The sequence below is a fragment of the Rhinoraja longicauda genome, chromosome 4, assembly GCF_053455715.1.
Source record: "Rhinoraja longicauda isolate Sanriku21f chromosome 4, sRhiLon1.1, whole genome shotgun sequence".
NCBI lineage: Eukaryota > Metazoa > Chordata > Chondrichthyes > Rajiformes > Arhynchobatidae > Rhinoraja > Rhinoraja longicauda.
The window spans coordinates 85,607,428-85,625,300 of NC_135956.1; the positions used below are offsets into that span (position 1 = coordinate 85,607,428).

A 17,873-nucleotide genomic window follows, 5' to 3' on the forward strand; every position below is an offset into this window, starting at 1 on the left:
CATCTCGTGCGGTTGAAGGGGAAAGTGCCCGGGGAAGGGGTGGTTTGGTTAGGAAGGGACGAGTGGACCAGGGAGTTACGGAGGGAACGGTCTCTGCGGAACGCAGAGAGGGGAGGGGATAGGAAGATATGGCCAGCGGTGGGGTCCCGTTGTAGGTGACGGAAATGTTGGCGGATGATTTGTTGGATCTGCTGGCTGGTGGGGTGGAAGGTGAGAACGAGGGGGGGATTCTGTCCTTGTTGCGAGTGGGGGGAGGGGGAGCAAGAGCGGAGCTGTGGGATGTAGAAGAGACCCTAGTGAGAGCCTCATCTATAATGGAAGAGGGGAAGCCCCGTTTCCCGAAGAATGAGGACAATTAATAATCCTAGTTAAATGATCAGTTTTCACAATCTATCCATTATTTTACTCTGCTTTTTGGAGGTTACCAATGACTTAATTTTAAAATTGATCCTCATTGTAATTAATAATATGTGAAATGCAGTGACACCAGAACTCAAGTCAGCAATAGCATGTTTTTTTCTGTCTTCATAGCATTTAATTCTCTAGAAAATGGTCGTGAAAATACCAGCAGGGAAGAAAGCAAGTTTTCCTGGTCTCTGGTAAGAACATGGCGTTAATTTTAAACGCATGAAAAACTTGTTGTGATACATCAGCTTCAATCAAACCATTGTTCTATTTCCACTCCTCACTATTAGAATGGGTGTATGATCGTTGAATGTTCCTATTATGTATTAAACGTTTTTTTCGCCTTGAAATTAAGGCACACTGTTAGATAGATAGATAGATAGATAGATAGATAGATAGATAGATAACGTTCTACAGTGTGGAAACAGGCCCATTGGCCCAACTTGCCCACACCGACCAACATGCCCCATCTACACTAGTCCCACTTGCCCGCATTTGGCCCATATCCCTCAAGACCTGCCCTATATATGCACCTGTCTAATTGTGTCTACTAATATGCACCTGTCTACCCCACCAGCCTCTGCATCCCACACATCATTCTTCTACATTTTGCCACCGTCAATGCGATATCACCACAAATCCCATCTTCCCATCCCCACCTCTTCCTGCTTTCTGCGGAGACCATGCCTTCTGCAAATCACTTGCCCTTCTCATCCGAACTGCGCTCATCCCGTGCTTTCCCCATCAGCTCAGGAGATGTAACACCTGACCGTACATCTCAATAGACAATAGACAATAGGTGCAGGAGTAGGCCATTCAGCCCTTCGAGCCAGCACCGCCATTCAATGCGATCATGGCTGATCACTCTCAATCAGTACCCCGTTCCTGCCTTCTCCCCATACCCCCTCACTCCGCTATCCTTAAGAGCTCTATCCAGCTCTCTCTTGAAAGCATCCAACGAACTGGCCTCCACTGCCTTCTGAGGCAGAGAATTCCACACCTTCACCACTCTCTGACTGAAAAAGTTCTTCCTCATCTCCGTTCTAAATGGCCTACCCCTTATTCTTAAACTGTGGCCCCTTGTTCTGGACTCCCCCAACATTGGGAACATGTTTCCTGCCTCTAATGTGTCCAATCCCCTAATTATCTTATATGTTTCAATAAGATCCCCTCTCATCCTTCTAAATTCCAGTGTATACAAGCCTAATTGCTCCAGCCTTTCAACATACGACAGTCCCGCCATTCCGGGAATCAACCTAGTGAACCTACGCTGCACGCCCTCAATAGCCCTCCTCCCTTAACTTCATCGACGGACCCCAGAAGCCCTTCCAGGTGAGGCAGAAGTCAACTGTCTCTTCAAATCTCATCTACTGCCTCCCACTGTGGCTTCCCCAACTGGCATAACCAAACATAGACAAGGTGACCGCCTCGCTGAACACGCGCTCAGTCCAGCAAAGCTTAATGGATCTTCCGGTTGTTATAGAGTTATAGAGTGATCCAGCGTGGAAAGCTTAAGGATAGCGGAGTCAGGGGGTATGGGGAGAAGGCAGGAACGGGGTACTGATTGAGAATGATCAGCCATGATCACATTGAATGGCGGTGCTGGCTCGAAGGGCCGAATGGCCTCCTCCTGCACCTATTGTCCATTGTCTATTGAAACAGGTCCGTCGGCCCAACTTGCCCACACCGCCAACATGTCCCAGCTACACTAGTCCCACCTGCCCGTGTTTGGCCCATATCCCTCCAAACAATACAATACAATACAATACAATATATCTTTATTGTCATTGTACAGGGGTACAACGAGATTGGGAATGCGCCTTCCATACGATGCAATAAATTAATTAGCTAGTCAGTATTAATTTAAACAACCCAACGAAACAATTTGTAACAGTTTTAAAACAGAATAAAGTGCAAGTAGATCTGTGCCGGTTCACTGTGCGATGTGACCATCCGGCTCAGCAGGACCGGTTCATAGCAGCTATGGCCCTGGGGATGAAGCTGTTCCTGAGTCTGGAGGTGCGGGCGTAGAAGGCCTTGTATCGTCTGCCCGATGGTAGAAGTTCGAACAGACTGTTGCAGGGGTGTGAGGAGTCTTTGTGGATGCTGGTGGCTTTTCTGAGGTATCGTGTGTTGTAGATGCCCTCCAAGGCTGGTAGCTGTGTTCCGATGGTCCTCTGAGCTCTTCGGACTACCCGCTGAAGAGCTTTCCTCTCTGCCTCCGTGCAGCTGAGATACCACACGGGGATGCCATGCGTTAGGATGCTCTCTATGGTGCAGCAGTAGAAGGTCGTCAGCAGCTGTTGGGGTAGACCAGACTTCTTCAGTGTTCTTAGGTAGAACAGTCGTTGCTGTGCCTTCTTGACCAGCGCAGCGGTGTTATTGGATCATGTTAGGTCCACCGAAATGTGAGTGCCCAGAAACTTGAAGCTGGACACTGCGGTTGTCAACAATTTTAACTCCGCTTCCCATTGCCCTACCGACCGACCTACCTGTCAAGGGCCGAGTCCAAACAACTGGAGAAACACCACTTGATATTTTGCTTGGAGTTTCTGTTTCTTCCCCTGTCATTTTCCTGTGCTCCCCCCACTCCATGTGCACCCATATCTCTCTCTATCCCATCCTCTTTTCCCCACTCCCCCTGAACTCTTCCGCCTAAACCCCTCCTTCTGGCTTTACATTTTATTCCTCTTCTCTCCCTATCTTACACACTTTGGCCTATGTTGTCCCAATTGGTCACCCTTTCGCCTCCTTTTCAAGTAACGACCATTCAAAACCACTCTCGCCTGCATCCACCTATCACTCGCCGGGCTTTGTCCTGCCTGCATGTCTTTTCTAGCTTTCTCCACCCCCCCCCCCCCACAACAATCAGTCTCAAGAAGGGTCCATACCTGAACGGGGTCACCTACCTATGTCCTCCAGAGATGCTGCCTTACCTGCTGAGTTACTTCCAGCAGATTTTCTGTTCTCAGTATCAGTTTCTGTTTCAGTTTAGTTTATTGTCAGGTGTACCGAGGTACAGTGAAAAGCTTTTGTTGTGTGCTAAGCGGTCAGCAGAAAGACAATACATGATTACAATCGATCCATTCTCTGTGTATAGATACATGATAAGGGAATAACGTTCAGTGCAAGGTTAAGCCGGCAGAGTCTGATCAAAGATAGTCCCGAGGGTCATCCATGTAAGATTCTATGTAAGATTCCAGCATCTGCAGTTCTGTGAGCCTCAGAAGGCAGTGGAGGCCAAGTCTCTGAATGCATTCGAGGGAGAACTAGATAGAGCTCTTAAGGATAGTGGAGTCAGGGGGTATGGGGAGAAGGCAGGAACGGGGTACTGATTGAGAATGATCAGCCATGATCACATTGAATGGTGGTGCTGGCTCGAAGGGCCGAATGGCCTACTCCTGCACCTATTGTCTATTGTCCATTGTCTATTTACCTCTTGGTAGTATTACTTCATTTCAGTTCTAGGTGCCTTCTTGGTCTGCTCCAGTCTCTGTTGCACCTAGAACTTACAACGCCACACAGGAACATAGACACAAAATTGCTGGAGTAACTCAGCAGTTCAGGTAGCATGTCTGGCGAAAAGGAATAGGTGACGTTTTGGGCTTAATCAGCCGCAGGAACTGGTGGTGTGGACCACAATGTCCACGCCAGATATATTGCCATTAAACAAACCTCTTCTGCCTGCCTGTGATCCATATCCCTCTATTCCCTGCATGTCCAGGTACTTGCCCATAAACCATGTGCCCATCCAAAAGCCTCTTCGATGCTATTCCTACCTGTCCCCATCATCACCCTGCCAGCGTATTCAAAGCACCCACCACTCGACATGTAAAGAAATTGCCCAGCACATCGTTATGTCTTGCTCGAAGGTAGACACAAAATGCTGGAGTAACTCAGCGGGTCAGGCAGCATCTCGGGAGAGAAGGAATGGGTGACGTTTCGGGTCGACACCCTTCTTCAGAGTGATGTTGGGAGGGGGCGGAGGAAAGATAGGATGTAGTCGGAGACAGGAAGAATGGTGGGAGATCTGGGAAGGGGGAGGGGATAGAGAAGGGAAGCGGGGAGAAGTTGGAGAAGTCAATGTTCGTAACCACTGGGGTGTAAACTGCCCAAATGAAATATGAGGTGCTGTTCCTCCAATTTGCGCTGGGCCTCACTCTGGAGGCCTCACCCTGGAGGCCTCACTCTGACCCCACAATGGAGGAGGCCCAGGACAGAAAGGTCAGATTGGGAATGGGAGGGGGAGTTGAAGTGCTGAGCCACCGGGAGATCAGGTTGGTTGAGTCGGACTGAGCGGAGGTGTTCAGCGGAACGATTGCCGAGCCTGCGCTTGGTCTCGCCGATGTAGAGAAGTTGACACCTCTTCAACACTTCAATACCTTCAATGGCCTAGGGTCCCACTGCCTCAATTGTATCACGGATCTCCTGTCATTTTATACCTCCATTTCCCACGAGGAAGGTCTTTGGATCGCCCAGCTCTGCCATGAACAGAGACCCGATCAGTTCCCCTTTTAATTACCATTTTCCTCCGCCTGGCAGAACATGGACTCATCCTCAACAACTTCTATTTCGACTCCTCTCACTTTCTTCGATTTAAAAGTTTAAAGTGGAGCCATGGGCACACGCTTGGGTCCCAACTATGTCTACCACTTTGTTAGTTAAATCGTCGAACAGTCCTTCTCGGGGCGGGGAGCGTAAACAGAAGTACAGTACGCAGAGGAGTACCGTACTACTGTTCCAACCAAAGATGCTAGGGGAGCAAGATAGACCACTCGACCCTAAAAACCGTAGTGCGTCACGGCGCCATTTTAGTCGGCAGAAACTTGCAGAAACTTTCAAAAAGAAAAATAACAAAAATCTGTGAATTGATAGATGAGATATATTCTGCATTTTAATGGTATCATCACACATACCGCACTAATCACACTGTGAGAGGCATAGCCAACGGCGGGTTTTGCCTACTAAACTGGCGGTCATTCCGCTCCTTTGCGTACTACACTTCAGTATGGGCGATTTCAATGGAGTGGTCCATCTTGTTCCTCTAGTATCTTTGGTTCCAACATTCCCCCAACTCTTTCTCCGCTACATCAACAACTGCATCAGGGCTACATCGTGCACCGATGCAGAACTCATGGACTTTATCAACTTCACCGCTAACGACGATGATTCAATTCAATAGTCCAATGACGCTTCCGCCCTGCCCTTGAGTTCACTTGGACTATCTCTGCCAGATCTCTCCCCTTGATCTCTCTGCATCCATCACAGGGTTCAGTCTATCAGGACGTCCACAGTTATCTGGACTACATAGAAACATAGAAAATAGGTGCAGGAGTAGGCCATTCGGCCCTTCGAGCCTGCACCGCCATTCAATATGAACATGGCTGATCATCCAACTCAGTAGCCTGTACCTGCCTTCTCTCCATACCCACTGATCCCTTTAGCAAAAAGGGCCACATCTAACTCCCTCTTAAATATAGCGAATGAACTGGCCTCAACTACCTTCTGTGGCAGAGAATTCCACAGACTCACCACTCTCTGTGTGAAGAAATGTTTTCTCATCTCGGTCCTAAAAGACTTCCCCCTTATCCTTAAGCTGTGACCCCTGGTTCTGGACTCCCCTAACATCGGGAACAATCTTCCCGCATCTAGCCTCTCCAACCCCTTAAGAATTTTATATGTTTCTATAAGATCCCCCCTCAGTCTTCTAAATTTGAGCGAGAACAAGCCCAGTCTATTCAGTCTTTCCTCATATGCAAGTCCCGCCATCCCAGGGATCAATCTGGTGAACCTTCTCTGTACTCCCTCTAAGGCAAGAACGTCTTTCCTCAGGTTAGGAGACCAAAACTGCACACAATACTCCAGGTGCGGTCTCACCAAGGCCCTGTACAACTGCAGCAGAACCTCCCACCCTGTTCTCCCACCCTGCCTCTTGGATAGACACCATTCCTACTCTCAATGTCTCCGTCTCTGCCGCCTATGAGACTGCACAGGGGCACAGCTGGTAGAGCTGCCGCCTCAAGGTGCCAGAGACTGGGGCTCGATCTTGGCCTCGTGTGATGTCGGTGTTGAGTTTGTACTTTCTCCCTCTGACAGCATGAGTTCCCTCCAGGTGCTCTGGTTTCCTACCACCAAACAAATACGGCAGGGTTCTAGGTTAATTGGCCTCTGTAAATTGCTCCTAGTGTGTTGGAGATAGGCGAGATAGTGGAATAACATAGAACTAGTGTGAATAGCGTGAACTCAGTGAGCTGAAGGTCCAGTTTCCACGCCGTATCTCTAATGTCCTCTCAACATCCTATAAAAGACACGTATAGGGTAGATAGTTAAAATCTTTTTTCCCATGCCAGGGATATTAACAAACAAGACATTATAGATTTATGGAGAGAGGAAGGAGCTTGTAGAGGATCTGAGGAATTAATTCTTTGTGGGGACAGCGGTGGATATTTGGAATATGCTGTTAACGTTGATGGTTGAATCAGGTACAACTACAACAGTTAAGACGCATTTATGCAGACACAAATAGACAATCTAGTTAAGGGTATCTTACAATAATTTTAAATTTGATTTTATTCCAATGCAAATTTAATGAAATGATACACTCGTCAATCAGCCCAGTAGGTTCAATGGGCTAGAATTTGCAATAAAAATAACAATGAAACTCCTATTCTTAAATATGTAAAACTAAAGCCTCCTTGGGTGAGTGAGTATGCAGCAAATGCAGTGAAATATCTAAAGTCTGGCAGGCTTGGCCCTGCAAAAAGCATGTATTTATCCCTCATCTTTGAAAAGTAATGATTACCGCCCCCTCGATTCAGTGCTGGCAGTGGGAGAGAGGAGGATGATAATAGACAATAGACAATAGGTGCAGGAGGAGGCCATTCGGCCCTTCGAGCCTGTACGCACCCCCATTCAATGTGATCATGGCTGATCATTCTCAATCAGTACCCCGTTCCTGCCTTCTCCCATTACCCCCTGACTCCGCTATCCTTAAGAGCTCTATCCAGCTCTCTCTTGAATGCATTCAGAGAATTGGCCTCCACTGCCTTCTGAGGCAGAGAATTCCACAGATTCACAACTCTCTGACTGAAAAAGTTTTTCCTCATCTCAGTTCTAAATGGCCTACCCCTTATTCTTAAACTGTGGCCCCTGGTTCTGGACTCCCCCAACATTGGGAACATGTTAGGGTACGACCCGAACAGGAGGGAATCTGGTGACTCTTTCCTCTGTTTTTTCACTTACATTTACAATTCTCCTGTTTTTCTAGCTGAAGAAGCCAGACCACAAAGACACTTTGCAGAAGTCCAGTTACGTTGCCTTGTTCAGATACATTCCCCAAGAGTATGATGATCTGGAAATGCAGTAAGTATTGCCATTGGAAAGCAATTTTGCTGTTCAGATTTGACCAGAAAAATGTTTGCCGTATGTTCAGCAGTAAGGAAAATAGTTAATACTTACACATACACCAGCCAAAACATTATGACCCGATGAGCCAAAACATTATGACCACTTGCCTAATATGCTGTTGGTCCTCCGTGTGCAGCCCCATACGCAGCAGGGTGCGATGCACTGTGTATTGTGACACATTCCTCCCGTGACCACCATTAACATTTTCTGTGACTTGTGCCCCAGTCGACCTTCTGTCGGTTCGGGCCAGACGGGATAGCCTTCGTTGCCCTCGCGCATCGATGAGCCTTGGGCGCCCAACACCCTGTCTGTCGCCGGTTTGTGGTTTGTGCAAAAAAAAAAGAATTACAGTTACAGCATATAAACCAAAGTTAATACAGAGAAGACAAAATTTAGTCCCTGGAGTTATAAAAGTTGACAGTCCTGATGGCTTGTTGGAAGAAACTCCGTCTCATCCTCTCCGTTTTCACAGCGTGACTGCAGAGGCGTTTGCCTGACCGTAGCATCTGGAACAGTCCGTTACTGGGGTGGCAGGGGTCCCTCATGATCTTGCTTGCTCTGGATCTGCACCTCCTGATGTATAGGTCCTGCAGGGGGACGAGTGTAGTTCCCATGGTGCGTTCTGCCAAACGCACTACTCTCTGCAGGGCCATCCTGTCCTGGGCAGAGCTGTTCCCAAACCAGACTGTGATGTTGCCGGACAGGATGCTCTCTACAGCCCCAGAGTAGAAGCAATGAAGGATCCTCAGAGACACTCTGAGGATCCTGTTTCTGTGTTGTATGACTCTACGCTCTTGGATCTTTTTGTCAGCTTTTGTTCACCTTACTTTTGCCGATGCCCCTCGAGCCAAAGCCTCAACAGATACGTTGGAAACAGAGAAATTGAGAGCGTTCTTGGAAAGGGGGCGGGATGGTAGGAGATGTAATCAACGTAGCTGACGGAGTCAGTGGATTTGCAGTAGATATCAGCAGATAGTCTGTCTCCTGTGATGGAGATGGACAGGTCGAGAAAGGGGAGAGAGAGGTGTCTGTGAATGCCCCAGTGAACTTGAGACCGGGATGGAGGTTGAGTAATAATGTTGATGAAATGAATGAGTCCTGCAGGGGTGCAGGAGGAACGGCCACTGCAATTAATCTGTCAATGCAGTTGACTTCACGTTTCGGTAAGATAGATGAATGACATAGAAACATAGAAACATAGAAAATAGGTGCAGGAGTAGGCCATTCGGCCCTTCGAGCCTGTACGCACCGCCATTCAATATGATCATGGCTGATCATCCAACTCAGTATCCCGTACCTGCCTTCTCTCCATACCCCCTGATCCCTTTAGCCACAAGGGCCACATCTAACTCCCTCTTAAATATAGCCAATGAACCGGCCTCAACTACCTTCTGTGGCAGAGAATTCCACAGACTCACCACTCTCTGTGTGAAAACAAACTTTCTCATCTCGGTCCTAAAAGACTTCCCCCTTATCCTGAAACTGTGACCCCTTGTTCTGGACTTCCCCAACATCGGGAACAATCTTCCTGCATCTAGCCTGTCCAACCCCTTAAGAATTTGGTAAGTTTCTATAAGATCCCCCCTCAATCTTCTAAATTCCAGCGAGTACAAGCCGAGTCTACCCAGTCTTTCTTCATATGAAAGTCCTGCCATCCCAGGAATCAATCTGGTGAACCTTCTCTGTACTCCCTCTATGGCAAGAATGTCTTTCCTCAGATTAGGAGACCAAAACTGTACGCATTGAATGTGGAAACGTACAACACCTACATCCACAACATGTAACTCACAACACATAACAGTGGCTCAGGCAGCATCTCTGGAGAAAAAGGATGGGGGATTTTTCAGGTCGGACTCCAGTCTGAAGAAGGGTTCCGACCCGAAACGTCACCCATCCTTTTTCTCCAGAGATGCTGCCTGACCCGCTGAGTTGCTCCGGTAACTTTGTGCCTTTCTTCGGCATAAACCAGCATCTGCAGTTCCGTCCTACACAACCTGCGCTAAACCTGCTGCCCTGTTTCACACACCTTGAGGTTAGATAAAATGGAAGGTATCACAAAAAGCTGGAGTAGCTCAGCGGGTCAGGCAGCGTCTCAGGAGAGAAGGAATGGGTGACGTTTCGGGTCGAGACCCTTCTTCAGAAGTGTAATCAGTGTTTTGGGGGAGCAGTACGTGTGATGATACCATTAGAATGCAGAATATATCTCATCCATCAATTCACAGATTTTTGTTATTTTTCTGGAAATGTTGCTGGAAGTTTCTGCCTACTAAAATGGCGCCGTGACATACTACGGTTTTTTAGTGTTGAGTGGCCTATCTTGCTCCTCTAATATCTTTGCTAAGAACCCTCTTCAATCTCCCCACTCTCACAGGAACGGGTGACGTTTCGGGTCGAGACCCTTCTTCAGAACTGATCCATCAGAATGAAGAAGGGTCTCGACCCGAAACGGTAACATCCCCTCTCTCCTGAGATGCTGCCTGACCCGCTGAGTTACTCCAGCTTCTTGTGATACCTTCGATTTGTACCAGCATCTGCAGTTATTTTCCTACTTAAATAAAATGGAAATCTCTTGAAATGAAAACTGGTGGACAGCTAAATGAAGCCACCCCCCCTAGAAAACAACCAGATTATTTGTGCATCAAGTGTTGCGAGATGAAACAAAATGACAACGTTTGTCTCTTCTGTTATTTCTGTGTTATTTTTATATTTTCATATTCCCCCCACATAATTTGCATAAGAGCAATTCTATTCCATCTCTCTGATTTTTGTGTAGTGATTTGTGAATTCTGTCAGGGCAAATATGGTAACTCGAGCAGTTATAACGCAGGAACTGCCTGTGTCCATATTTTGTCTGTTTGGTAAACCATATAATAACCATATAACAATTACAGCACGGAAACAGGCCAATTTGGCCCTTCTAGTCCTCGCCGACCACTTTCTCCGACCTAGTCCCATCTACCTGCTCTCAGACCATAACCCTCCAATCCCCTCTCATCCATATACCTATCTAATTTACTCTTAAATAATAAAATCGAGCCAGCCTCCACCACTTCCACCGGAAGCCCATTCCATACAGCCACCACCCTCTGAGTAAAAAAGTTACCCCTCATGTTACGCCTAAACTTTTGTCCCTTAATTCTGAAGTTATGTCCCCTTGTTTGAATCTTCCCCACTCTCAAAGGGAAAAGCTTACCCACGTCAACTCTGTCCGTCCCTCTTAAAATTTTAAAAACCTCTATCAAGTCCCCCCTTAACCTTCTGCGCTCCAAAGAATAAAGACCCAACCTGTTCAATCTCTCTCTGTAGCTTAAGTGCTGAAACCCAGGCAACATTCTAGTAAATCTCCTCTGTACTCTCTCTATTTTGTTGACATCCTTCCTATAATTTGGCGACCAGAACTGCACACCATATTCCAGATTCGGCCTCACCAATGCCTTGTACAATTTTAACATTACATCCCAACTTCTATATTCGATGCTCTGATTTATAAAGGCAAGCATACCAAACGCCTTCTTCACCACCCTATCCACATGAGATTCCACCTTCAGGGAACAATGCACAGTTATTCCCAGATCCCTCTGTTCCACTGCATTCCTCAATTCCCTACCATTTACCCTGTACGTCCTATTTTGATTTGTCCTACCAAAATGCATCACCTCACACTTATCAGCATTAAACTCCATCTGCCATCTTTCAGCCCACCCTTCCAAAAGGCCCAAGTCTCTCTGTAGACTTTGAAAATCTACTTCATTATTAACTACACCACCTATCTTAGTATCATCTGCATACTTACTAATCCAATTTGCCACACCATCATCCAGATCATTGATGTAAATGACAAACAACAGTGGACCCAACACAGATCCTTGGGGTACTCCACTAGACACTGGCCTCCAACCTGACATACAGTTGTCAACCGTTACCCTCTGGTATCTCCCATTCAGCCATTGTTGAATCCATCTTGCAACTTCACTATTAATACCCAACGATTTAACCTTCTTAATCAACCTTCCATGTGGAACTTTGTCAAATGAAGCTGGGGCTTGAACTTTACCTGTTCCCCTTTCCAATCTATCAATTTTAACCGTCAAACTTCTTTTTGACACAATTTCGAATGAATTCAGGTTGAGTTCAAGATGTTGCTCTTCGAGTGCCCTTGAGGCTTCGTTGTGAACCGATATAGATGATTGTTCTCCAGGGCGTGATTTATAATTGGAAGCTTTATGGAGGTGAACGTTATATTGCTGAGTAGAAACATTAAGCAAGAAAAGAGTTTGGAACAGGCAAATATCCAAAGTGACCTATTTTGGATTTAATTTTTTGTGCTAGCTGTTTCAGCGTTTCAAAGTGGGCAGCTCGGAGGCAGAGCGGTAGAGTTGCTGCCTTACAGCGCCAGAGACACGGATTCGATCCTGACCACGGGTGCTTGTCCGTTCAAAGTTTGTACGTTTCTCCCAGGAACCCGTGTGGGTTTTATTCGGGAGCTCCGGCCTCCTCCAAAGAAGGATATTCTTGCTATTGAGGGCGTGCAGCGTAGGTTTACTAGGTTAATTCCCGGAATGGCGGGACTGTCGTATGTTGAAAGACTGGAGCGACTAGGCTTGCACACACTGGAATTTAGAAGGATGAGAGGGGATCTTATCGAAACGTATAAGATTATTAAGGGGTTGGACACGTTAGAGGCAGGAAACATGTTCCCAATGTTGGGGGAGTCCAGAACAAGGGGCCACAGTTTAAGAATAAGGGGTAGGCCATTTAGAACTGAGATGAGGAAAAACTTTTTCAGTCAGAGAGTTGTGAATCTGTGGAATTCTCTGCCTCAGAAGGCAGTGGAGGCCAATTCTCTGAATGCATTCAAGAGAGAGCTGGATAGAGCTCTTAAGGATAGCGGAGTCAGGGGGTATGGGGAGAAGGCAGGAACGGGGTACTGATTGAGAATGATCAGCCATGATCACATTGAATGGCGGTGCTGGCTCGAAGGGCCAAATGGCCTCCTCCTGCACCTATTGTCTATTGTCCCCAGTGTGTGTAGGATAGTGTTAGTGTGAGGGGATCGCTTGTTGGTGTGGAGTCGGTGGGCCGAAGGGCCTGGTTCCAGGCTGTGTCTCTCAACTAAACTAAAATGGTAGTCGAGGTTTTGAACTTTACCAATCACCAGAATTGAATGTTAAAACAAAGGGAAACTCACTTACCTGTTGAATTTGTGAAAAAAACGTGTTTTCATTGGATAAATAGTTTAATTGGGGGAAGAGATAGGTGTGAGGCAAATGAATTGATACTTGCATTTTAAGGAAAACTCGACCAAGTGGACCTGTTGGGCCCAAACCTCTCCTGCATTGGTGCAGCACCCTCTCCTCCCCCCCATCTCCCCTGCCCCCCTCCATCCTCCCCTCCCCCCTCCTCTCCTCCCCCTTCCCCTCCCTCCACTCCATTCCCCTCAAGCGCCCTTATCCCCCATCTCCCCCTCCTCCCCTCCCCCTCCCCTCCCCCTGCCTCCCTCCCCTCCCCCCTCCCTCCCTTCCCCTCCCCCCACTCCATCCCCCTCAACCCCACCCTCCCTAAGAAATAGATTTAAACTTTAAAATGTGAATAACTTCAAAACTATAACACCGATTTCAATGAAACTTCTTCCATTAGCACCAAAGGGACGACGGTGAGTAAGGTGGGCCAAAATTGTCGCGCTATCGTGTACCGTTTGGGCTGTAGTTCAGGAACAAACAAACAAACAAACAAACGAGAGTTTTAGTAAATAGATAGGTACTTTTGCTGTTGAGAACGAGCTCTTGTACAGAACAATGGAGATTGCATGGGCAGGGCTAGTCTTCAGTAGTTTTAACTTTCGGACAATGAGAGGGAATCTCAATGAAACATGAACAAACTCTTGCCATGGTAACGGACGTCACATTTGAAAGTATCGTGTGTTACTATGAGTCAGAAAGGAATGGAGGACGATTAAAGTAAAGCGTTTACGATCCGTTCCCATGTTCATGTCCATGTCCCTTGCTGTGAAAGTGTCAATAAGTTTCTTATCGTACTGTTTGACAAGCAGATTGATGTTGACTGTGCAGCACATTACACTGTGATAGTGACCGGTGTGCAGAGCGGTTCAGACGTACGCTTCGGAAAGGCAGATGTGCTGGCTCGAAGGGCCGAATGGCCTACTCCTGCACCTATTGTCTATTGTCTGTCCCTGTGATGGGATTAGGACTAGCGCGTTCTCTTCCCAATTTGCTCTTTGAGATGAGCTCTTACGACATGAATCTCTCCTCTTGTGGAGACAGCTCAAAGTTTGACAACTCCTTCTTTGAGTTCCTGCTCTTCAAATACAGCTAACCAGGGTGACTCCAGTTTCCTCACAGCACTGGAGCTCCCAGGAGAAGCCAGGGCCCCAGTCGGAGCCTCACGGGCCCGAGCCTTGCGGGGCCTAGCCAGAGCCCCGCAAATCAGCGGAGCCCACGGCTGGGGCCTGGGTCCGCGCCGCGGAGAGGCCAGAAGGGGACCTGACAGTGTTAGTAGAGAGGTCGGTCTGAAAACAATACTCCCAGTGCGGCCTCACCAACGTTTTCTAAAACTGTGATATAACATCTCAACTTCTTTACTCAATTCCTTGACCGATGTAGGCCAGTGTGCCAAATCCCTGCCTTCCCCACCATAAATACCTGTGACTAACCCCGGGCACTTTCCCTTGCAACCGCACGAGATGCAACACCTGTCCCTTTACCTCCCCCCTCAACTCCATCAAAGGACCCAAACATTCTTTCCAGGTGAGACAGAGGTTCACCTGCACCTCCTCCAACCTCATCTATTGCATCCGCTGCTCTAGATGTCAACTCATCTATATCGGCGAAACCAAGCGCAGGCTCGGCGATCGCTTCGCTGAACACCTGCGCTCGGTCCGCATTAACGCCACTGATCTCCCGGTGGCCCAGCACTTCAACTCCCCCTCCCATTCCCAGTCTGACCTCTCTGTCATGGGCCTCCTCCAGTGCCATAGTGAGGCCCGCCGGAAATTGGAGGAGCAGCACCTCATATTTCGCCTGGGCAGTTTGCGGCCCGGTGGTATGAACGTTGACTTCTCCAACTTCAGATAGCTCCTCTGTCCCTCCCTTCCCCTCCTCCTTCCCAGATCTCCCTCTATCTTCCTGTCTCCACCTATATCCTTCCTTTGTCCCACCCCCGACATCAGTCTGAAGAAGGGTCTCGACCCGAAACGTCACCCATTCCTTCTCTCCCGAGATGCTGCCTGACCTGCTGAGTTACTCCAGCATTTAGTGAATAAATCGATTTGTACCAGCATCTGCAGTTATTTTCTTATAAATACCTGTGATGTCCTTTTCAGGGAACCACGCGTGCATTCCAAGATCCTTCTGCTCTACAATATTGCCCAGCGTCCTACTGTTCATTCTGAAGGTCCTGTTCTGATGTGACTACTCAAAGTACAGCACTTCACACACATATGAATGAAAGTCTATTTGCTATTCCTTGGCCTATTAGACTGTAGCGACTAGGCTTGTATACACTGGAATTTAGAAGGATGAGAGGAGATCTTATCGAAACGTATAAGATTATTACGGGGTTGGACACGTTAGAGGCAGGAAACATGTTCCCAATGTTGGGGGAGTCCAGAACCAGGGGCCACAGTTTAAGAATAAGGGGTAGGCCATTTAGAACTGAGATGAGGAAAAACTTTTTCAGTCAGAGAGTTGTGAATCTGTGGAATTCTCTGCCTCAGAAGGCAGTGGAGGCCAATTCTCTGAATGCATTCAAGAGAGAGCTAGATAGAGCTCTTAAGGATAGCAGAGTCAGGGGGTATGGGGAGAAGGCAGGAACGGGGTACTGATTGAGAATGATCAGCCATGATTACATTGAATGGCGGTGCTGGCTCAGAGGGCTGAATGGCCTCCTCCTGCACCTATTGTCTATTGTCTATTGTTCTGCAATTCTTGATAACCATCTTCACCGTCTACGACGCCACCTATTTTAGTGTTGTTCGCAAACTTATCAACGTTCTCATCCCAATCATCGATATAGATGTTGATATAGGTATCAATAAGCAATGGGCCCAGCTTCAATCCCTGAGGCACACACAGGCCTCCAGTCTGAAAAAAAAACTTCCAAAAATACTACAGCTTCCTTCCTTGAAGCCAATTCTGTATCCAGTTGACTAATTCTCCCTGGATCCCATGTCGTCTTATCCTCTTGTCCAAGCATGTAGAGATTTATCAAATGGCCTTGTTGAAGTCCAGACTACGTCTATGGCCCAGTCCTCGTCAACCTCTTTGGTTACAAGTCATGAGACACGATCTTCCACCCACATACCCATGCTGACCATCCCTTATCACCCCTCTCCATCCATGTGCCGAAAGATATTTGAACCTTAGACTTTTGAAATGCAGCATGGAAACTGGCCCTTGGGACCACCGAATCTGCGTTGATCAGCGATCATCCGTATGTTGAAACTATCCAACACACTGGGGACAATTTTACAATTTTACTAAAGCCAATTAACCTTTACCAACATTTTCTAAAACTGTGATATAACATCTCAACGTCTTGCCTTCCCCACTATAAATACCTGTGATGTCCTTTTCAGGGAACTACGTATGCACTCCAAGATGTCTTTGTCTTTGAAGTGTGGGACGAAACTGGAGCACCTACAGAAAACCCACGTAGTCACAGGGAGAACGTAAAAGTTCTGCGCAGACTGCACTCATAGGGATATAAGAGTGCTGAGCGATTGTAATGTGAGACGATAGAGTCTTTGTTTTTCTGATGGTTGCGATGATGATTATGTTGATAATGATATAATATAAGAAAATAACTGCAGATGCTGGTACAAATCGAAGATATTTATTCACAAATTGCTGGAGTAACTCAGCAGGTCAGGCAGCATCTCGGGAGAGAAGGAATGGGCGGCGTTTCGGGTCGAGACCCTTCTTCAGACTGATAATGATGATGATCGATGATCGATGATCGATGATCGATGATCGATGATCAATGATCGATGATCGATGATTGATTGATGATCGATGCTTGATTGATGATGAAGAAAAAAAAAATGTCGCAATTTGCGAGAAGAACACTCAGCTCTCCTTGAACTACTGGTATCTTTCAAAACATTTAATTCCAAAGGCTGCATTTGAGGAAACTTCAAGCTTAGTTGAAGACTAATGTTATTTGTTTATTTAAAATTACAGTGCTGGGGACAGGATTTTTCTGCTGGACGATTCTAATGAAGAATGGTGGAAGGTAAGGCTTCTGAACCTTGAAATTGAAAACAAATTCCACCAGCTTTTAACTCCTTTGGGTAAATCTACATGATAACCTTAGGAGAAGACTTGCAGAGAGTCCAAATCCAGTGGTTACATCAGAGGATTTGAGTATAGGAGCAGGGAGGTTCTGCTGCAGTTGTACAGGGCCTTGGTGAGACCACACCTGGAGTATTGTGTACAGTTTTGGTCTCCTAATCTGAGGAAAGACATTCTTGCCATAGAGGGAGTACAGAGAAGGTTCACCAGATTGATCCCTGGGATGGCAGGACTTTCATATGAAGAAAGACTGGATAGACTAGGCTTATACTCGCTGGAATTTAGAAGACTGAGGGGGGATCTTATAGAAACATATATAAAATTCTTAAGGGGTTGGACAGGCTAGATGCGGGAAGATTGTTCCCGATGTTGGGGAAGTCCAGAACCAGGGGTCACAGCTTAAGGATAAGGGGGAAGTCTTTTAGGACCGAGATGAGAAAACATTTCTTCACACAGAGAGTGGTGAATCTGTGGAATTCTCTGCCACAGAAGGTAGTTGAGGCCAGTTCATTGGCTATATTTAAGAGGGAGTTAGATGTGGCCCTTGTGGCTAAAGGGATCAGGGGGTATGGAGAGAAGGCAGGTACAGGTTACTGAGCTGGATGACCAGCCATGATCATATTGAATGGCGGTGCAGGCTCGAAGGGCCGAATGGCCTGCTCCTGCACCTATTTTCTATGTTTCTATGTTTCTAACAGTAGGAACTGTCCCCTTCCCCGGTAAAGACATTTTATCATCCACCTGCCAGGATAT

The 17,873-nt window shown here is 47.0% G+C and overlaps 1 protein-coding gene across 1 annotated transcript in view; it reads left to right on the forward strand.

Moving 5' to 3' along the window:
* stac (SH3 and cysteine rich domain) overlaps positions 1-17,873 on the forward strand; it is an 80,667-nt gene that overhangs the window by 56,383 nt on the left and 6,411 nt on the right. Inside the window, exons 7-8 of the mRNA XM_078398451.1 lie at positions 7,673-7,767; positions 17,010-17,061. Of these exons, the coding sequence (XP_078254577.1) occupies positions 7,673-7,767; positions 17,010-17,061 (147 nt within the window). The remainder of the gene's footprint in view (positions 1-7,672; positions 7,768-17,009; positions 17,062-17,873) is intronic.